The sequence below is a fragment of the Acipenser ruthenus genome, unplaced genomic scaffold, assembly GCF_902713425.1.
Source record: "Acipenser ruthenus unplaced genomic scaffold, fAciRut3.2 maternal haplotype, whole genome shotgun sequence".
NCBI lineage: Eukaryota > Metazoa > Chordata > Actinopteri > Acipenseriformes > Acipenseridae > Acipenser > Acipenser ruthenus.
Window position 1 is genome coordinate 112,628 of NW_026708114.1, and position 18,339 is coordinate 130,966.

The 18,339-nt window shown below is 43.0% G+C and overlaps 1 protein-coding gene and 1 long non-coding RNA gene across 2 annotated transcripts in view; one reads left to right on the top strand and one right to left on the bottom strand.

The window, feature by feature from the left end:
* Positions 1 to 2,708: 2,708 nt before the first annotated feature.
* The window catches only part of LOC131729638 (uncharacterized), a 28,947-nt gene continuing 13,316 nt past the window's right edge, over positions 2,709 to 18,339 (bottom strand). The window contains exon 2 of the mRNA XM_059019848.1: positions 2,709 to 5,182. Coding sequence (XP_058875831.1) covers positions 3,628 to 5,046 — 1,419 coding nt within the window. The 5' untranslated portion in view covers positions 5,047 to 5,182 and the 3' untranslated portion in view covers positions 2,709 to 3,627. The remainder of the gene's footprint in view (positions 5,183 to 18,339) is intronic.
* LOC131729640 (uncharacterized) lies at positions 9,418 to 13,057 on the top strand. Its single transcript, XR_009323595.1, has 4 exons — positions 9,418 to 9,492; positions 9,609 to 9,680; positions 9,810 to 10,043; positions 12,897 to 13,057. It is a non-coding gene; the product is annotated as an uncharacterized LOC131729640 (long non-coding RNA).

The window sequence follows — 18,339 nt, forward strand, 5'->3', positions numbered from 1 at the left end:
GTGGAAAGAACTGAAAACTGCTGTTCACAAATGCTCTCCATCCAACCTCACTGAGCTTGAGCTGTTTTTCAAGGAGGAATGGGCAAAAATTTCAGTCTCTCGATGTGCAAAACTGATAGAGACATACCCCAAGCGACTTACAGCTGTAATCGCAGCAAAAGGTGGTGCTACAAAGTATTAACTTAAGGGGGCTGAATAATTTTGCACGCCCAATTTTTCAGTTTTTTATTTGTTAAAAAAGTTTGAAATATCCAATAAATTTCGTTCCACTTCATGATTGTGTCCCACTTGTTGTTGATTCTTCACAAAAAATTACAGTTTCATATCTTTATGTTTGAAGCCTGAAATGTGGCAAAAGGTCGCAAAGTTCAAGGGGGCAGAATACTTTCGCAAGGCACTGTATTGCCCTCCGCTCGTACATGACCTCCATATTCTCCATGGTCTTGTAATTCCACAGTGGTTCCTGATCATGTCGGTGTTTTCACAGTGTAATGACAAGAGGAGCCAAATCACCTTCAGACATGCACAGACTTGGGGTCAAATGCTTATGTATACACTATATTACTGTTTATTCTTAGTAATAATACGCCACACACTCAGTAGCTGGATGTGAATTAGTGTGCTTTCTTTATTCAGTTACTTCTCATCTCTAGCACTCAACAGGAAGAGATGCGCAACTAGACTTAACATTAATACTGTCCCCAAGTAGCGGTATTACAGGGGCCCGGAAAGGCAAGGTGAACATTTACCCTTCCGGGCCCCCCCCTCCCCCCTTTTAGAAGGAGCCAAAAACGTTGCCTCGTTCTGACTCGGAATAAACCAGAAGTCAGGAGTTTATTATCACAGTTATCACATACAGTGCCTTGCGAAAGTATTCGGCCCCCTTGAACTTTGCAACCTTTTGCCACATTTCAGGCTTCAAACATAAAGATATGAAACTGTAATTTTTTGTGAAGAATCAACAACAAGTGGGACACAATCATGAAGTGGAACGAAATTTATTGGATATTTCAAACTTTTTTAACAAATAAAAAACTGAAAAATTGGGCGTGCAAAATTATTCAGCCCCCTTAAGTTAATACTTTGTAGCGCCACCTTTTGCTGTGATTACAGCTGTAAGTCGCTTGGGGTATGTCTCTATCAGTTTTGCACATCGAGAGACTGAAATTTTTGCCCATTCCTCCTTGCAAAACAGCTCGAGCTCAGTGAGGTTGGATGGAGAGCATTTGTGAACAGCAGTTTTCAGTTCTTTCCACAGATTCTCGATTGGATTCAGGTCTGGACTTTGACTTGGCCATTCTAACACCTGGATATGTTTATTTGTGAACCATTCCATTGTAGATTTTGCTTTATGTTTTGGATCATTGTCTTGTTGGAAGACAAATCTCCGTCCCAGTCTCAGGTCTTTTGCAGACTCCATCAGGTTTTCTTCCAGAATGGTCCTGTATTTGGCTCCATCCATCTTCCCATCAATTTTAACCATCTTCCCTGTCCCTGCTGAAGAAAAGCAGGCCCAAACCATGATGCTGCCACCACCATGTTTGACAGTGGGGATGGTGTGTTCAGGGTGATGAGCTGTGTTGCTTTTACGCCAAACATAACGTTTTGCATTGTTGCCAAAAAGTTCGATTTTGGTTTCATCTGACCAGAGCACCTTCTTCCACATGTTTGGTGTGTCTCCCAGGTGGCTTGTGGCAAACTGTAAACGACACTTTTTATGGATATCTTTAAGAAATGGCTTTCTTCTTGCCACTCTTCCATAAAGGCCAGATTTGTGCAGTATACGACTGATTGTTGTCCTATGGACAGAGTCTCCCACCTCAGCTGTAGATCTCTGCAGTTCATCCAGAGTGATCATGGGCCTCTTGGCTGCATCTCTGATCAGTCTTCTCCTTGTATGAGCTGAAAGTTTAGAGGGACGGCCAGGTCTTGGTAGATTTGCAGTGGTCTGATACTCCTTCCATTTCAATATTATCGCTTGCACAGTGCTCCTTGGGATGTTTAAAGCTTGGGAAATCTTTTTGTATCCAAATCCGGCTTTAAACTTCTCCACAACAGTATCTCGGACCTGCCTGGTGTGTTCCTTGTTCTTCATGATGCTCTCTGCGCTTTAAACGGACCTCTGAGACTATCACAGTGCAGGTGCATTTATACGGAGACTTGATTACACACAGGTGGATTCTATTTATCATCATTAGTCATTTAGGTCAACATTGGATCATTCAGAGATCCTCACTGAACTTCTGGAGAGAGTTTGCTGCACTGAAAGTAAAGGGGCTGAATAATTTTGCACGCCCAATTTTTCAGTTTTTTATTTGTTAAAAAAGTTTGAAATATCCAATAAATTTCATTCCACTTCATGATTGTGTCCCACTTGTTGTTGATTCTTCACAAAAAATTACAGTTTCATATCTTTATGTTTGAAGCCTGAAATGTGGCAAAAGGTTGCAAAGTTCAAGGGGGCCGAATACTTTCGCAAGGCACTGTATATTATTTGCCCCCCCACGTTTACAATAAAGAAGGCAAAAATTGAGCTGAATGTTTTAGTAGTATTATAATCTTTTGAATGAGCACAACTAAATCCGTTCTGTCTTGGACACCAGCTTATGAGGCCACTTTCCCATATGCAAAAGGCAGGACCAACTGTACTGCGTTATAAATGAAAAAACTCCAACAAATCTGTATTGAATAAATGCAACGTTTATTAAACATTCAAAAGCAGGATAACATCATTTTCTTAATGCAAGGATCTGATTTTTAAAGGAAATACGTAGGCTGTTGCTAAACACAACTGTAATTTAATTCAACCTGCTTTCAACTTTTCCATCTGGTGGCAAAGGAAACACAATTCAGTTTCATAGCAGGAATTAAAAAGGTTTAGCTTTCTTTCTGCAGCAAGGGATCTTTAAACATTCAAGCAGTATTTTGTATTTAATGTGTAGCATTAGTTAACTGCGGTTATATAAGTGAATCTTCAAGCAGAGTAACAGATTCAAGTTAACAACTTGATTTAGAAAAATAAGTAATTGAGAGTAAATGCAATATTTTTTTTGGTTTGTAAAGTCAATACATAAGCTGTAGCACTATGTTCCATTACATGGGAAGTCTTTGCTTAGACATATTGGTCAGTATCTTCTTCTGAGAGCTCTTCAATTATCAGCATTGGATCCTTTCGCACGCTGCTCTGGATTGCCTGCATTTGTTCTCCTGAAGCAGCCGGCAGCACAGCCTTCAAATCGGTGTTGATTTTGTCGATTCTCTGCTGTATCCTCTTCTCAAACGCTTCCTTACTTTCATTCACAAGATCTTGGATTGCAGCTTTGGCATCTGCACAGTTGAACTGTATCTCTGAACGTATGCTATTGAATTGTGGGTCTGATGCCTCCAGAGACATGAGGGTCCCCAAGCTGCTGACTCGATGCATCAGGTGTTTCCTGGAGACACCAACGTAGGTTTCTGAAATCATGTGGACGAGGTTAGCAATGTTATTGGCCTGAAATGCTTGATTGTAGATCATGTCTTTGATGAAAGAACTGTGAGAATAACCTGGGATCGATGGAATATCTTTACATTCATCCACAAATTGAGTGAGCTTTTCGCTGAGGTGAGTGTTAATTAAATTGGACATCATCTGAAAGAAATTGACCATTTTAGTCCATTGTTCTTTGACACGGCCAATGCTTTTAGCCCCTGGACAAGGATCTTCAATGTCGTATCAAAGTCAATTTGTTTTACATCACATTTTTTCATCATGATCAGTATTTCATAGAGCTCCTTGTCGCATTGCTTCATGTTTTCAAAGCTGCGATTGTGTTCTTCCCTGACGTTCTTCAGTTCTGATTTGGCTTGTTCTACGTTGTATTGAGCCATGTTTATAGTTGTTTCCAAAACAGAACTGGATGGTGAAAGTTTATTTGATGCTTTGGTGGCATGTGGTGATTTACATTGGAAAGTTGAAGTATTTGTTAACCTGTTGCTGCTTGAATGTAGTTCCAGGACTTTTACAAAGAACTCTTTAATCTTTGAAGGCAACTTCTCCAAGTCTTTACAGATTGAGATGCCGCCTTCACATATCTTGAGCACAGCTTTTTTGGCTGCACATTTTTTTCCCCTCTCTACCTCCTGTTTAATTCTAGTAAATATCTTTTTTGAAAACTCTGATTTGGCTTTCTTGGTCTTCTGGTCACGGAGTTCCTTCATGTTGATTTCTTCATCTGAAACAAACACATTAAGGCTGTTTGCAGCCTGTAACAGCTGAGAAGATTTTGTCAAAATATTGTTTGTTGCCCCTAGATCATCCTTCCTTTTTTCATCATCACAATCCACAGCACATACAGCTTCCGGATAACTCCTTGCAAGAGGATTTTGTGATAAATTTTTAATGGTTTCAGGAATACATTTAATTGAATCTTTGAAACTTTCAGCCAATGCCAATCCAATCATAGCCCATCCACCTGGTAAAGAAGACATTGCTTCTTTATATGCTTCCTTGTTTTCTTTCATTTGTTCCTGCATCTCTTTGAAATGCTTTTCTGCCAGTTCCTTTGCCTTCTCCGCAGACTTCTTTCTGATTTGGGCTTCCTCGATGGCTCGCTCCGCTTCTTTCAGGCTTTCTGTATAGGAGGACTTTGCAGCTGTGGCGACTTCAAGAATCTCCCCGATGAGCTCAATAACACCCAGGTAGCTTTCTTCAACGCTATTAGCTAGCTTTAAACAGTTCTTTGCAACTCTATCGATTTTATTCAGCTGAGGAGGGAGAAGTGCCTCAACAATTCTTGTATCCTCTTGCATTAGTGTCTGGACCACCATTTTTATATCATTCGGTATGTTCAGAGAGTAGAGGCGGATTTGATCCATGTTCTTATGGGCGGTGTTGAAAGCTCTCCATCCCTGATTGCACACCTGCATCAAGCAGGCTCGGAATGATTCTGGGTGTTTAACAAACTTCAGTTTTTTGTCAGGTGTGTCTCTGTTTAGAGGAAAATCATCAGCTGCCGATATAAATATCAGCTCACTTAGAATAGCTACAGAGGTCGGCCCTGGCATCAGGAATTCTTCCCAGTTGGCGATTTCATCATCAATTGCGTCTCATTTTTAACTTCGGCTGCTGTGCAGATCTTCATGAGTCCAGAGTTGACTGGAGATACTTGACTTCCAGCTGCCATGATTCACTCTTGTTCTGCTGTTGATGTTGTTAAAAAAAAAACCAAAAAAAAACAACCCAGAAATCCAGTTATTATAAAATATAAAAGAATAGAAAATGAAGATCTATTGTATAATAAACCCATTATATTGTTTTTTCCCCCCTAAGGTCTAACAGTTAATTCATATCTAACATTAACATGACCTTTTAGTGAACATTTTCAAAGGATTGACATGTGTACACATCTTCATGAACTTAAACACCACCATCCAGTCAAAGGGAGGCTTCCATTGTAAATTTAGCAGTATGCACTAGTATGAGCAGCTATGGATTAAAAAAGTAAGTTCAGAATACTACCAATAATGGCCCTTTCACACTGGAATGTTTACCCTGAAATGAGAGGTACTCAGAAGTGTTCCGATTGGTACAGTTGAGTATGTGTAGTAAAACAATAGTACGATTAGTTAAAATTAGAACACATAGGGCCCAATCTTCGAAAGGTTTGCGCACCGTGCAGAGGGGTATGCGCGTCGCAAATGGCCGTTGTGCCGAAATTGTGCCAAGTTGCCATATTCGAAACGTCCTTTTGCGCATCACAGTCCATTCTGCGCTGTGCATAAATAAAATGTATGCATAGCGCAATATGGGGGGAGTGGCTGAAAATATGCGTGATTCTGGTATATTTGAAGGTATGCGCCAAGCAGAAAACCAGGTTTGTGAAACGCAGAATAAAGGATTATAAAAGGACTGCGTCAATTCCACACACACTACCATTCCAGCACGGACTACAAACAGGCAACAATGGGAAACCAGGGTAGCATGCAGCATGTCCGTCGACATTTGGATGTGAATGATGCAAGGCACATTCAGCAACAGCAAACCGACATAGGCGAAGATATGCTGAAAGGGTGTACCGCGGTTATGCACCTCGACCGGTTCATAACCGCGTTGCTACGACGTGCTGAGGAACATATTAAATTCCCCAGTACCAGAGCAAACAGGGAGGAGATAATGCTGGGTTTTTATGAGGTCGCGGAATCCTTAATCCTTAGGTTATGTACTAAACGCTTTAGAAGTGTTGATGTTGTTGTATAAAACTGTCCGCTTTCTGATTTTTTTCTGAATAATAACACCTACAGTTAAAGTTACTGCAGAACAATACATGGAATAATAACATGATGGTTATATTTACATTACTCCTACTGTTTACCCAACATTGAATGTGTACTGAGGTGCTAATGCAGTTTTGTGTACATCTATATGTAGACAATACTTGTATAACCATCACAGAATGTCAACAATGCCATGTATACACACCTAGGCCCAACTGCCCAATTCCATGCCTCCCTCCAACCCATGGAGGGAGACGGGCCCAAAAGAGGCAGCCATCGCCTGCTCCTCAGGGCACAGTGGAGGCTCGGAGGAGGGACCTCCCCAGTGCCTCGTTGCTCCTGGTGGTGAGCAGTCAGACACTCCTTGGTGTGAACACGGAGGCCACCCGCCCTCTTCTTCACCTCCGCGACTGACCTGTTTCACCCCCCAACTGCATTGACTGCAGCGGTCACGGCCACTCACACCCTGTCTCAGATCGCCTGACCCGTCCTATGCCCTACTGCTCTACTTCAACGCCCTACTTCAACTCATCCTCCACAAACTTCAGCCTCCTCCGACTATGATGTCCATGGCTGTAGAATGAAAGGATGTCCACACAATGTCTAAGGTGAATAATATTAGGTAACATAACGTAAATTATACACCAACCTCAATTTGCGAAGAACGGCATTAGTAAGATATGTGCGCATAGATAGATAGATAGATAGATAGATATAACATGTTCATATCAGTGACTTTTATAGCGTATTCCCATGTCCAACAGACGAAGGTGGAAACATGCAGTCACCTCTGTCCAGCACACTGCCTTTCTTGTTGTGCAGAGGCCTGTTCTGTTCCTTTAATACGGTAATGCATCGGTAATTAAAAACATTCTTTTAACGTTTTGACCTAGGTAGAAGCAGTGTTACATGGAGACCTTGGTACCAGGTGCAGTACAATTGCTTCGTGTTTAGGTGTCATCGTAATTGGTAATGAGAGTAGGGCACACCACAGCCAGACACAGATGGAGCTCATTAAGTATGCATTACGGGGAGTGGGATAATAGTATGCTGTGCTCAATACGCTTCAACGGTTTTCTGATCAACTGCTTGTCCGTGTTATGTTACGATATTGATGATATCTGCATCAACTGCGATGCAATGTCGAAAGTGTAATAGTACAGAACCCCCCCACCCCCCACACACACTGATGGGCGGATCAGCTATGTGTTTTATCACTGAGTGTTGCACTGTTGCAGTGTTTCTCAACAGGTGTTTCCGTGGAAAAAAATGAAAACATTACTGTTAGCTAGCTAGCTAACGTTATCATACACGTTTAAAATACATAGCTAACGTTAGCTAATACAATGTTGCTCACATTTAACTCATCATACACAGACATTTGTATTGTGTGTTTAAAAAAATATAATAATCAGCTACAAGCAAGTAACGTTACGCTAAGTACGCCGATGGCTAGCTAGTTTGATGGCTGTTTTGGATATCTATGGTTGATATCGACTTAACAGCGTCTTTCTGTCACATGAAACGTAACTATAACGACCATATAAATGAATATCCGGACCTTTCAAATCTTGCTGTCTCAATTCTGTTGCCATTTTCGACAACTTATATGTGAGAGAGCGGCTGCGATCTGTGGAGCAAGAACTCCGAGTGTCACTGTCAACGATTCCCCCAAGGATTAAACAGCTCAGTGCCACAAAACAGACACAGGTGTCACGCTGATTTTTTTTTTTTTTACTTTCATAACAGACTATGAATACCAGCATGCACAACCAGTGGTTTAGTGCTATATTTAAAAGTGAGGGATCGCTATTATCTACAACCCCCCCTCAACACTACCACGCCGCCTGCAGTCCCAGTTTCCCCATACACTCTACAGAACCGCAATTTATCAATAGTACTTGAGGTATTTGAAAGGGCTAACAAGTGTACCAATTGATTACAAATTCAGATAATCAGTGCAAAAAATGGGCTAATTTAGATGATCCCAAATGAAACCCATTTCAAGAGTTCACAGGCTCTTGACTCCTCTGGCTCTTTTGTTGACAGGCTCTTGACTCCTCTGGCTCTTTTGTTCACAGGCTCTTGACTCCTCTGGCTCTTTTGTTCACAGGCTCTTCCGTTCAGAGGTGCTTGGTGCTGGCGCATCAAGCGGCTGCTGAGGATTTTATCGTTGGCTAGGTTCTGCACCTGGGCATGATTGGTTAATTAGCGCAGTAGTAATTAGCACTATTTCAAAGCTGAGATACACTTGGAACTGGTTTAAGGAATTTAGCTTGGTCCCAAACAGGCTTGCAATTGTAGTTAAAATTAAATTAAATAAAACCACCAGCTGGAACTAGTATAGTTAAAACATGCCACTAATAGTAATAGTGCTAAAGTAAGTTACAAATGACTTAGATTAATTCAATAATAAAAACAAGGCTATACTTAACTTGCTTGATGCAGGAGGGTTTTTCTGGTATCCAGTTCAGCTGGGAACCTCGTAAAGTGGTTGGAATGGGCCCTGGTATAGAATTCTTAGATGGGCCCCCCTTCTTTTCACACACACACCTAAAAGTTGGTTTCTTATTCTGGTGCAGCTTGAACCACCTGCACATATGAAAGCTACGCCCATGAGTCTCTTGTATTATAAGTTATGTTTCTGTTTTTTAAAGCACAGATAGCCATGGATGATTGAATGCGTGAAGTGTACAATTACCTTTCTGATAACAATTATCCACCATCCTGCTCCAAGCTACAAAAGTTAACTTTAAGAAGATATGCTTCAAAATTTCCCAATCAAAGTAAGTACATTAAATAGTGGACTCTTGCATTCAATGCTAGGTATTATACAACAAGGCCAATTTTTCAGTTTCAATAAACCTCACATATTTGATTAAATGTCACTGAAATATGTGGACCCTGCAATATGATTTAGAATACCTTAAACTCATGCTTTTCTAAATGGTTTTCTGGAATTTCTTGGGACAAATTGCTGATATGACATATCCTCCAACTAAACCACTGAAATAAGCATTTGTTCCATTTATTTAGATGGAGAGCTGTATTATTCTGCAAAGGGAACAGCAAGAAAGGTGGTGATGACAAGGGAGCGTGGCAGGGAACTGTTCCAAGAATTCCACTGCTCTCCCATGGGGGGGGGGGGGGGGGGGGCATAGTGGAGTTTTCAAAACAAGAAATGCCTTGTCATCCAGATTTTACTGGCCAGGAATGATGGTTGATATTTTGAAATGGGTAAGGATATTTCTGACTATCACAGAGATCATGTTTAGTGTGAGTATTTTGAGAAAAAGTGATTTGAAGCTTAAAATCTCAAATCATGTTTTTATTTTTTTATTTTAACATTTCAGGTAGCTGAGTGTGACAGATGTCAAAAGATTGGTAAACCACTTGTGGTCGATTCAACACTGCAGAGTATTCAGGTAACTTTATAGTATAAACTATGGTTGTTGTGTTCCTCAAGAAGACTAGACTTTCAGTATGATTTCAAATTCAGAGTCCCGGAAATGAGTGCTATATTTACTACCATTGAGCTTTCTTATTCTCTGAAGGTTTCAACAGTATGGGAATTGGTGGGGATTGGTTTAACTGGGACTTTGCCGCAGACTGCTGATGGATACCAGTATATATTAACCGCTACAGACTACTTCACAAAATGGGTCAAAGCTTTTCCACTAAAAACAAAGACTGTGAAGGAAGTTGCAAAGTGTCTGTGCACTATAGTATATCGACATGGCTGTCCTCTCCAAATCCTCTCAGATCAAGGAAGAGAGTTTGTTAATGAAGTGAGTATTTAAACTATAGATTTTGTTTTGCAGTTTAAATATGGTTAGTGATATTTTGATTATGTAATGTATTTACTAAAGAAGCAGGTCATGGTTAGCTGTCCTATTATTGTTGCATGTTTGAGTGCCTAGTGGCATATTGTAGTACAGTACAAGCTCGCTATAGCGCCCTCTTGTGTTGTGAACCTCCGGCTATAACGAACATGGTCCATGGATCCCAATTACAATACTGTATAATAATGCTGCATTTAAAAAAAAAGGATGTTGCAAATGCGCTTTTAAATTTTTCACTCGACTGGTTTTGAAAGTTCCATGTTTTTGGACTGGGTTCTACTATTAATAAACGCAGAATACTGGATGCACGTCTGTGACAGAGATCAAATGAGTCTTAGTGTTAGATCTCCCTCTCGACCTGTGAGAGCACGGTATACGAGGAACAGAGTACCCTTAATGAAATGGCACGACAATTTATTCCGTAGGGTAGATGGAAGTCGGTCAGTTCGGAAGGGGGCGGAGCCATGGCACCCGAGCTCAGTGACCCAGACGGTAAGCGGCGTGGCATCCGAGGACTGGAGGAGCGGATGCGCTCGTTAACCTCGGGGTCAGGGGTGAGGGTATAAATAGGGGGCATGGCTTGAGTGATCTGTTCCTTTGCATATGGTTAAGTTAAATAACCGAGAAGGAGCCCGTACCGTGAATAAGCCGTGAGTGTTCTGTGTCTGTGTATTAACACTGTGTGTCTTGTGTGTTATTTGTCACAGAAGATTACTGAGCACGATCCGGAGCTGCAGCCGCAGGCCAGCGAAAAACCCGGACTTCACCACTCACCTTTCACTACCAACTGTCTTTGTGTTTGCACCTTTTAGCACTTGAATCACGCACTGTCTTTTGTGTTCGTGTTTAGTGTGGGTGTCGGAACGGGACTTTGGGGTTGCGGGTCAAACCCGCGGGATTATAAATTAGAAGTGATACACGCCGCTGTATCACTTCCAGCACTATTATTATTTACAGGTTTTGCCTTGAGGCTCTGGACATTTACTAAAATAAATAAACACCCTTGCACCTGTACCAACGTCTGTCTGTGTAATTATTCTGCACTGCACTCACCTGCACGTCATTACCACTTTGCCACAACGTCACAAATACTGTACTATGTAAGTGTTAGAAAGGGCAGGAAACTTTGGTAATGAGGTTAGTTCTTGGTCAGGTTTAAACAGTGACCATAGGATAGGAGCCACGGTCAGGTGACTGGTTAAAGAGAGGCAGGTAGGTTCAGAACGTAGTTTCTTTCACAAACGGTCCATGTGGTAGTGTACAGGCAACTAGAGAAATAATAATAAAGTAATGTGCAAATAATATGATCACGGCTCTTGTCTGTTATAGAAACATCAAAATCGGTATTAGCCCTTTGCAGTCCATTTATTAATCGTGTGTCAGGTCCAATTTATTTTCACACACGCAGTTAATTTTAGACGCGCTGTTTAAAAGTTTTTTTTTCCCCACAGTCAAATGGGTTTAAAAGGCCCTGCATATCAACAAAGCACTCACTAGGCATCTCTAGCCCCGCCCCACCCTTTTGTTCGCTATCGCTTTCACATATGCTAATAAATAAATAATAATAATAATAATAGTTGTACATACCTATCAATCATCTCCTGATCACTCATTTTATCACCGAACTCCTCAATAATGCGATCCATTATTTTATTACTATAACATCTCAAAAAAGCTCTGCAAATGTCCGTGATATTCTCTGTGCGCTGATTCAGTAATGGCAAGCTTGTTTCCTTTTGACCGCCCCTATGTGATGCCAGGGGCAAGTATGGGGCTTGTCTCGGCTCCTGTCGCTCCCACTTGGCCATTGAATGGTTTTCTCGGCTTTTTCCGGAGAAAAAACGACAAGAAACCAATTCTTTGCATTTTTTTTGATGATGTCATTGGACCAGATAGGAATAATTGCAATGTTCTTCTCTGTTGCCGGAGAAGTAAACAAAACAAACACCACGCGGGCAGGAACATGCAGGTTAACAGCTGAGTTGGGAACGGGTTGCGCTGATGCAAACTGAAAACAAACACAGCAGCGCTGGGCTAAACTAAATGAAACACTTTCTGACAGCAAGTGTAATTCTACTTTTATTATTATTATTATTATTATTATTATTATTATTATTATTATTATTATTATAACTGGTAAGCCTAGTGTAGTAGTGGTTGTTTTCAAAACAAATACTGTAATAATCAAGAAAATAAAAAAATAAAAACAGGGCTCATTTTATGATAAATAATGTATGGGTAGTTAACGCGACTTCATTATTGCTTGTTTTGATTATCCTTCGGCTGTAACGAACAAAAGGCTTGGATCCCAACAGGTTTGTTATAGTGAGCTTGTACTGTATCTATAACATTTCAGGTTAAATTCTTTAATTATTTACCACAAGGTTAAGTTTTCACCAGAGTTTCAGTCAATTCAGAAATGTACAAGTACCCAGAGGTTTCCACAGTGAAAATAAACAGGTTACCAGACTGCACAAGCAACATACAGTAAAGTACATGCTTTCTAAAAATAGCCAAATAAATCAGGCTTTTAGTCTATTTAGGTTCATGTAAAAGGGACAAACTTGTGTGTTTTATGATTCATTTTTTGCATTTATTATTTGAATTTTAAAGGTGAATAACTCAATATGTTCACTTATGTCGATAAAACACAGTGTGACTGCTGCATATCACCCCCAAACCAATGGCATTGATGAGAAAACTAACCACAACATCAAGAGGAAATTCAGCCATCATACATAAATAAAATGTATTAGTTATTGCTATAACCAAATATTATTGCCATTTATTTAATTTTAGGGCTCTTGCAAAACTCGTTGATGATCATCAGAATGATTGGAACATCTACTTGGATGCCATTTTGTTTTCACTCAGATCAAAAGTCCATACAAGTACAAAGTTTAGCCCTTTCTTTCTGATGTATGGAAGAGGCAAGATTTCCTTCTGAAGTACCAGAAGAATTGCCTGTAAGTTTATTGTCTCAGCCAGCTGTAGAACCAGCTTTTGAATATATATATATATATATATATATATATATATATATATATATATATATATATATATATATATATTGTAACAAACTGGCGGGGTACCCTGCGGGATACTCCTTTCCACGGCTTCCACCGACGAGCACAGACACGTAGAGCTTTCAGGCAAGTAACTTTTATTTACAATATTCAGACACCAACAGACTCTTTGTATCACTTTATGCCCTGTACGGGTCACTAACTGTCTCACTTCTTCGCCCCTCTCTAACTACTATAGAATACCAGGTCCTACAGGTCGGAGCCTGTAGAAGTCCGCTCCAGAGGAAGGGTCAGCGTAGGCTCTCCCAGCGGTAGGAGCTTTGTAATCCAAGTAGTCCAACCGCTCCCTCCGCGGGTGTAATCCTGCAACACGGGTAGGTATCCACAGACTCCCCACTCACTGCAGTCTCGCTGCAACACAGGTAAGGACAGCACTGACTCCCTCTGCTGGAGTCTCGCTGCAACACAGGTAAGGACAGCGCCGACTCCCTCTGCTGGAGTCCCACTGCAACACAGGTAAGGACAGCACCGACTCCCTCTGCTGGAGTCTCGCTGCAACACAGGTAAAGACAGCGCCGACTCCCTCTGCTGGAGTCTCGCTGTAACACAGGTAAGAACAGCGCCAACTCCCTCTGCTGGAGTCTCGCTGTAACACAGGTAAGAACAACGGGAAGACTCTTGGCTGGAGTATGTAATGGGGCCCCTGAATAACAGCTCCTGGAAGGCCACTCCTGTGACCCACCTCCAGAGCAAGACGTGCCCAACGGCGTTGATGAATATATCCAGACTGTGGGGAAGAACCCTGGCAGCCAATGTCCTGGGAGATTCCAGAGCACCCCTGTGTAAAACGTGGTTATTTTATGTCTCACAATAAACTGCGTCCTGCAAACCAAACTGTTGTCTCAGTCCACTTTCTTTTTCTTTTATTTTTACCCGCTGCTCCTGCAGCGCGTGCTCACACAATTCCCTTCCAGGTCCCGGATACTCCACACAGTCACACAGACGGCCGCTGTGACGGTGCTCAACCGTCACGGAAGCTGCGGGACTGCTTTACTTAACACTGAGGAGCGGCGTTCGTACAAGCGTTTAAATAAAACAAATTACTCTCGTCAAACAAAAGGCTACCTCACCAAGAGGAAAAACGCTCACAGTTTAATCAAAACAAAACTCTTATTCACCAAACAAAAACGTTCACTTTACCTTGCGAAGTTTTGTAACTCTTTATTTTTCTAGGTATTTTCTGCAGGACAATCCGGCGGTGCTCCCCACAATCACCCCCGTCCTGTCCTACCCTACTTCCTTATATACCCCAGGAACCCCGCCCTACTAATTAGTGCTCCAGTTCCTGGGTGCTGTTTGTTTCTTTTTCTTAGTAGCGCCGCCATTTCTTAAAGGCGACGTTACTCTTTCTTACAATATATATATATATATATATATATATATTGTAAGAAAGAAGTAACGTCGCCTTTAAGAAATGGCGGTGCTACTAAGGAAAATGAAACAAACAGCACCCAGGAACCGGAGCACTAATTGGTAGGGCGGGGTTCCTGGGGTATATAAGGAAGTAGGGTAGGACAGGACGGGGGGTGATCGTGGGGAGCACCGCCGGATTGTCCTGCAGGAAATACCCAGAAAAATATAGAGTGTTAGAAAACTTTGAAAGGTAAAGTGAACGTGTTTTGTTTGGTGAACAAGAGTTTTGTTTTGTTTAAATTGTGAGCGTTTTTCCTCTTGGTGAGGTAGCCTTTTGTTTACGAGGACAATTTGTTTTATTTAAACGTTTGGATGAACGCCGCTCCTCAGTGTTAAGTAAAGCAGTTCCGCAGCTTCCGTGACGGTTGAGAACCGTCACAGCGGCCGTCTGTGTGTCTGTGTGGAGTAACCGGGACCTGGAAAGGGATTGTATGAGTACGCGCTGCAGGAGCAGCGGGTAGAAATAAAAGGAAAAGGAAGCGGACTGAAACAACGGTTTGGTTTGCAGGACACAGTTTATTGTAACAGGAAATAAGCACGTTTTACACAGGGGTGCTCTGGAACCTCCCAGGACACTGGCTGCCGGGGTTCTTCCCCACAGTCTGGATATAGTCATCAACGCCGTTGGGCACGTCTTGCTCGGGAGGTGGGACACAGGAGTGTTCATCCAGGAGCTGTTATTCAGGGCCCCATTACATACTCCAGCCAAGAGTCTTCCCGTTGTTTGTTACCTGTGTTGCAGTGAGATTCCAGCAGAGGGAGTCGGTGCTGTACTTACCTGTTACCTGTGTTGCAGCGTGACTCCAGCAGAGGGAGTCGGCGCTGTCCTTACCTGTTACCGGTGTTGCAGCGAGACTCCAGCAGAGGGAGCCGGCGCTGTACTTACCTGTTACCTGTGTTGCAGCGAGACTCCAGCAGAGGGAGCCGGCGCTGTCCTTACCTGTTACCTGTGTTGCAGCGAGACTCCAGCAGAGGGAGTCGGCGCTGTCCTTACCTGTTCCGGTGTTGCAGCGAGGCTCCAGCAGAGGGAGTCGGCGCTGTCCTTGCCTGTGCTGCAGCAAGACTCCAGCAGAGGGAGTCGGTGCTGGCCTTACCTCTGTGTCAGAGAGACTGCAGCGAGTGAGGAGTCTGTGGATACTTACCCGTGTTGCAGGACTACCCCAGCAGAGGGAGCGGTTGGACTACGTGGATTACAAAGCTCATACCACTGGGAGAGTCTACGCGGACCCTTCCTCGGGAGCGGACTTCTACAGGCTCCGACCTGTAGGACTTGGTATTCTATACTAGATAGAGAGGGGCGAAGAAGTGAGACAGTTAGTGTCCCGTACAGGGCATTCAGTGATTCAAAGAGTCTGTTGTGTCTGAATCTTGTAAATAAAAGTTACTTGCCTGCAATCTCTACGTGTCTGTGCTCGTCGGTGGAAGCCGTGGAAAGGAGTATCCCGCAGGGTACCCCGCCAGTTTGTTACATATGGTGGCAGCGGTGGGATCATAACGACCGAAAACACACTTCAGTCGGACCCACAAGAACGTAACAAGATGGAGAACACCGACGCACTAATTCGTGCGCTGTTACATGCAACAGCCGTCCAACAAGACACTAACACGAAGATGCAGGAGCTACAACAGTCTGCTATTCAAGTACAGCAGGAAACCAACCGGCTGCACGCCCAACAGTTGGAGGTAACCCGGCAAGAGGTAGCCGTGTTAAAAGGGCGTCTGAATCAGTCGGCTACCCTACCACCGATGTCTTCAATCCGACCCTCCCACGTCTTGCAGAAGATGACGCGGGAGGATGATGTGGAGGCATTTTTACTGGCGTTTGAACGCACCGCCACCCGGGAGGGATGGCCATCAGAAAAATGGGCGGGAATCTTGGCACCATTTTTAGTAGGAGAAGCCCAGAAGGCCTACCATGATCTGGCCCCTCAGGAAGCTGAGAGTTACCCACATCTGAAAGCGGAGATCCTTGCTCGGGAAGGGGTGACCTCAGCTGTCCGGGCCCAGAAATATCATGCCTGGGGGTATGTGCCGGGAATTCCACCCAGGTCACAGATGTATGACCTGATTCACTTAGCCACTAGGTGGCTCAAGCCAGAGGTCAATAATGCTGAAAAAGTCGTAGAGTTCCTCGTTATGGACCGGTATCTACGGTCATTACCGGCCCCATTAAGGAAGTGGGTCGGCCAAGGAGACCCTCGGTCCATCAATGAGTTTGTGGACCTCGTGGAGAGGCAGTTAGCCGCAGAAGAACTCTCTCGTCAGCCCCAGAACCCAGCGGTGAGGACCTCGAGACCACCCACGTGGAAGATTCGATCGAACTTGGGTTCGGGTAAGCGACCGGCGATGCCGGAAAGGGGTGAAGAGCGGTCAGAGGCCGTGAAGGGACTGGGGACAGACAAGGGGGTAAGGGCTGAGGCCCTGGGTTATGGAAACTATAGGTGTTTTAAATGTAATCAGTTGGGCCATATTGCCAAATACTGCAGGAATGAGGAAAGGATGGAGTGCAATGTTGTTAAACCCAGTATTGCAGAGAGCTCATTCTGTGGAAACATTATTGTTCCACGTCACCCTGTCGGGGCATACCCTTATTTGGTTTTGGTGTCGGTTAATGGGAAAAGGGCGGAGGCTCTCGCTGATTCGGGAAGTGCAATTACGTTAATTACGCCCGATTTATTATTAGATCGCGCATTAGATCAGGAATTTAAAACAGGGATTACTTGTATTCATGGGGATGTTAAGCACTATCCAACGGCCGTAGTTACCATTGAAGTTGGGTCTCAGATCGTAGACTTACGGGTTGGAGTAGTCCCCCATCTTCCCCACCAAGTAATTCTTGGTAGAAATATTCCGGGGTTTGACACCTTGGTGAAATTTAATAGGCAATTGGCCAAGCCTAGAATAACTATGGAGGAGGAAAGTAAGCCTTCAGAGAGCCCCCAGGCTATTTTCCCATTTACAGACCCGGACCTATTTATTGAAAATCATTGTGTAAAAGAAAGAAAGTCCCGCCGACAGCGGAGACAGGAACGTGACACTAAGATACAGAGTTTAGTCGGGGTCTTGACAAAACGCAATAGCAAGGGGGTATCTACTCAATGCAATGAGGCAGAAATACTTGCAGAGTCGGGGGAAGTAGTCATAGACAACCCAAGGGAAGGTTCTTGGGAGGAGTGTCTCCAACTTCCCAGTGAAAATTTTGCGAGGGAACAGGAACAAGACCCCACGCTGGTAAATGTTAGGAAAAAGGTGGTGTCGATAAATGGCACCAGGGTTGAAAATACTGTAGTTAACCCGCTTGAGCATTTTATAATAAAAAATGATCTACTGTATCGCTGTACTCAGCTTAATCAAGAACCAGTAGAACAGTTGTTGGTTCCGCAGGCTTTCCAATCTCAGGTGTTATATTTGGCCCATTCACATCTGTTTGGGGGACATTTAGGATCTGAAAAAACCCTGCAACGAATATTGAGAAGGTTCTATTGGTTAGGGATTAGAAAGGCAGTGGATCGATACTGTAGGTCATGCCCAGAATGTCAGTTAGCGAGTCCAAATCCAGGTTTCTGAGCACCGTTACAACCCCTCCCGATTATTGAAGTCCCGTTTGAAAGAATAGCGATGGATTTGGTGGGGCCCTTGAATAAGTCAGCTAGGGGTCATGAATATATCTTAGTTATATTAGACTATGCTACTAGATATCCAGAAGCCATTCCTTTACGAAACACGGCATCTAAAACTATTTC